We start from the raw sequence: 3,931 nt of genomic DNA on the forward strand, positions 1-3,931 counted from the left end.
TTTCTAATGTGTAGAGCTTTCATTAAACATAAAAGATTATTGGACTAGTGTGATGACACGTTGCTTTTTTTGAAAATTCATATCAAAATTCATATCAAAATTGCCAAAACATGAAAACTTAATCAGTTTTTTTTCTTATTTACAATATTCAACGCAAACAAATATGGAATTTGGATTGTTGGTTTAAATAAAATTCAATTGTTAAGTTTTATTTTAATTGATAAGATTTAGTTATGTTATGCATCAACGCTGAGAAGTATTAAGGCTAAATGCATTTAAAAGTTGAAACCCTGGTATGGTAAAAATGCCCAAGTACCACAGATTGAAATAGAAATTTAAAAAAAATAAATATGCATAAAAATAGATCCTGATTTTTATGTTTTTACAAAAATATGATTTATATGAACAGATAAATTAATGATCGTATCTGAAGGTAAGACGGAGACATGGAGAGTGGATGAAGGAGAATGGATGGGGAATAGAAGGAGAATGGATGGAGAATGGATGGAGAATGGATGGAGAATAGATAGAGAATGAATAGAGAATGGATGAAGAATGGATGGAAAATAGAAGGAGAATGGGATAAAGAATGGACGGAGAATGGATTGAGAATAGAAGAAGAATGGATGGAGAATAGAAGAAGAATGGATGGAGAATCGATGGAGAATGGATAGAGAATGGATTGAGAATGGATGGAGAATGGATGAAGAATGGATAGAGAATGAATAGAGAATGGAGGAAGAATGGTTGGAGGATGGAAAGAGAATGGATGGAGAGTGGATTGAGAATAGAAGGAGAATGGATGGAGAATAGAAGGGAAATGGATGGAGAATGAATTGAGAAGGGATGGAAAATAGAAGGAGAATGGGAAAGAGAATGGACGGAGAATGGATGGAGAATAGAAGAAGAATGGATAGAGAATGGATGGAGAATGGATGGAGAATAGAAGAAGAATGAATAGAGAATGGATGGAGAATGGTTGGAGAATGGATGGAGAATGAATAGAGAATAAATGGAGAAAGGCTTAAGGGAAATGGATTTTTGTAAATCCATAAAAAGAAGGAAAAAAGAAAAAGGTGAAGAAAAGGAAAATGAAGAAAACTAGAAGGACAAGAGAAAAAATCAACAAAAGGATATAGCAAGCTGAGGAAAGTAAACCAAGAAAAAAAAAGAAAATTAAGATAGGAGAAAATTATGGAAGTAAAGTGAAAATTAGCCGAGAAAAGAATGAGGAGAAGAAGGAGAAAGATGAGGATGAGGACTAGCTTTCATGGAGGAAGTAGGAGGATGAGGATGAACTAGCTGGAAAGTAGGTGAATGCGGAAGAACTAGTTGAGAAGGAGTAGGATTAGGATGATCTTTAGCTGGGAAGGATGAGAATGAACTAGCTGGCAAGGATGATGATGAGGATGAACTAGCTGAAAGGATGAGGATGAGGATGAGAATGAACTAGCTGGAAATGATGAGGATGAACTAATTTGGAAGGATGAGGAAGAGGATGAGCTAATGGAGGATAAGGATGAACTAGCTGAAGAGGATAAGAATGAACTAGCTGAGGAATCTGATGGACATCTTCTGCTCTACGTCAGTTCTCTCCAGCACCTTGGCGAACTCCTCGAAGGAGATCAAGTTGTCCTTGTCTAAACAATATTTCAGATAAATATATATATAAATATTTAACCAGTGTCAAATGTCTAGAAGTCCAGTAGGAACTTTTTGGCAATATTTTTCGTCCCGTTTCTTTTACGTTTTAAAAGTATAAAAATACAGGCATGTTTCATTGTTTACATGTTTCTATTTATTATCTAGTGATCTGGATCCACTCCGCCCCGCTCTTCTATTCTATATACAGAGCGTCCCATATCATATTAGATTATCAAAGCTTTAACGCCATAATAAACACATAATACTCGAAAAACCTGGCATTTTCTGCAAGAAAATTTAAAAATTAGACTTTTACATTTTTTTAAATGATCCATTTTTTAAAATTTTTCTGATTAGTCCTTTAAATGTAAATTTAGAGCTATAAACGATCTAGTATGCTGTGGTATACCCTGTACATACATATTGGCCCACTGGTTATATTCAGTATAAATAATTTGAGAAACTGGTTTCTAATAGTTTAATCAGCGGTTATTAATGCGCAGATTAAACAAGAAAATCAAGCTGCTCTCCCCTCAAAACCAGATTAGAATTACAACTGATAACTACATGACAGGTTTATTAATTTACGGTGATCTGATCTGCTCTAGGTCTGATTACTCGCCTCTAATTCTAATTATCTAATCCTGAGGCGTAGTCTGGGGGGGCTATGGGGGCTAAGCCCCTCCCCCACCGGACCAGTGAAATCGGGGAATTTTTAGTCCCCAATGGGCGCTGAGCCCCGTTGAGGACTAAAAAACCACTGGATAGAAAAAAAATTTAAGCCCCTCTCCTGGACAAAATTCCTGACTACGTCCTGGTATAATTCTTTCATCTTTGAAACCTGATTACGTGAATCTTTGGTATATCAAACTTTGTCTTTATGATCTTTCACAGTATAATCATAGTTTTAAAGGTCTACAACATCAGGTTATAAAGATACAAAGCTTAGAAAAAAGTAATCAGAGCTGGGAACTTTTGAATGGTGGATATCGGGATTAATGCTTGATCCACTCTTTTTTAATCTCGAGATTAATTAACTGATCAGGATTAAGGAAATAACATTCTAAAGTTATCAGCTCAAACTCCAGATTTTTAAATATTTTCTAGTATAATAGTCAATAAAAGGTAAAATATCAAAATCCTTACATATCTTGTTGGGTCAATAATAATAGTCACGCGGATTTAATAATTCGGTCCTTATCCCAGCAAGCTACGACTTTCAAACACAATTTGATCTAGTAAAAATAAATTTTTCTTCTTTGTTCTTTTATACTTTTTGTTGGCATATAGGTTTTGAATGAAAAGAGACAACTACGTAAGCATAAAGATGGGTTAATTTAAGACCAAAACAAGATTTAACTCTAACAGTAACCGAACGTTTCTGAACCATGGTTAGTTTTGCTAGTAATTGATGGAGTTTAAAAGAATACACAAAACTGAAGAACACTGTATGGTTTAATGATTCCATTTTGAACAAAATATTGATTTTCGGACACGTGTCAGTGTACTTTAGTTCAGCGCATGTACATGTTATCCCAGAACTTTAAAGGCATCGAAAGAATAAATAAAATGTCGTTTTTTAAAACTTACTGATAATGGAATACCATGCAGATATTTAGTTTCAGAATTGGGTAATTATGTGGAGCTCTTTAAAACTGTTCCAGCTTATAGTTCTGGGTTAAACTATAGTTCTGGGTAAACTATAGTTCTGGGTTAAACTATATAGTTCTGGGTTGAACTATAGTTCTGGGTTAAACTATAGTTCTGGGTTAAACTATAGTTCTGGGTAAACTATAGTTCTGGGTAAACTATAGTTCTGGGTTAAACTATAGTTCTGGGTTAAACTATAGTTCTGGGTAAACTATAGTTCTGGGTTAAACTATAATTCACCACAAACTTAGAATTATAAAGATTGGAAAAAGACAATTGAACAATAAAAAGTAGAAAAATCCTTAAATTCAGTAATAGAGAGCTAATTTTTTATCAATAAATAAATAAAATCAAATAAAGCAATCAATTTATTAAATGCCGTTTATTTATCAATTGTTTATTAAATAAAAGAAAGAATGAATGAATGCACCTGTATCAGCTTCAATTATAGTTCTCTCTGCGATAGAAACCAGTTGTTCAGGACAGATATTTGCTCCAACCATCATAGTTAGTACAGCTAGGAGTTCCTCCTGATTATTATTATTATTATTATTATCATCATCATCATCATCATCATCATCGTTATTATTATTATTATTATTATTATTATTATTATTATCATCATCATCATCATTAT

General features: G+C 33.4%; 1 protein-coding gene across 1 annotated transcript in view; it reads right to left on the minus strand.

Moving 5' to 3' along the window:
* Window positions 1-1,459: 1,459 nt before the first annotated feature.
* LOC111697657 (calcineurin B homologous protein 1) overlaps window positions 1,460-3,931 on the minus strand; it is a 5,540-nt gene continuing 3,068 nt past the window's right edge. The window contains exons 4-5 of the mRNA XM_023467731.1: window positions 3,725-3,824; window positions 1,460-1,640 (exon numbers count right to left, since the gene is read on the minus strand). Coding sequence (XP_023323499.1) covers window positions 1,549-1,640; window positions 3,725-3,824 — 192 coding nt within the window. The 3' untranslated portion in view covers window positions 1,460-1,548. The remainder of the gene's footprint in view (window positions 1,641-3,724; window positions 3,825-3,931) is intronic.

This window comes from Eurytemora carolleeae, unplaced genomic scaffold (assembly GCF_000591075.1).
Source record: "Eurytemora carolleeae unplaced genomic scaffold, Eaff_2.0 scaffold115, whole genome shotgun sequence".
In the NCBI taxonomy this organism is placed as follows: domain Eukaryota; kingdom Metazoa; phylum Arthropoda; class Copepoda; order Calanoida; family Temoridae; genus Eurytemora; species Eurytemora carolleeae.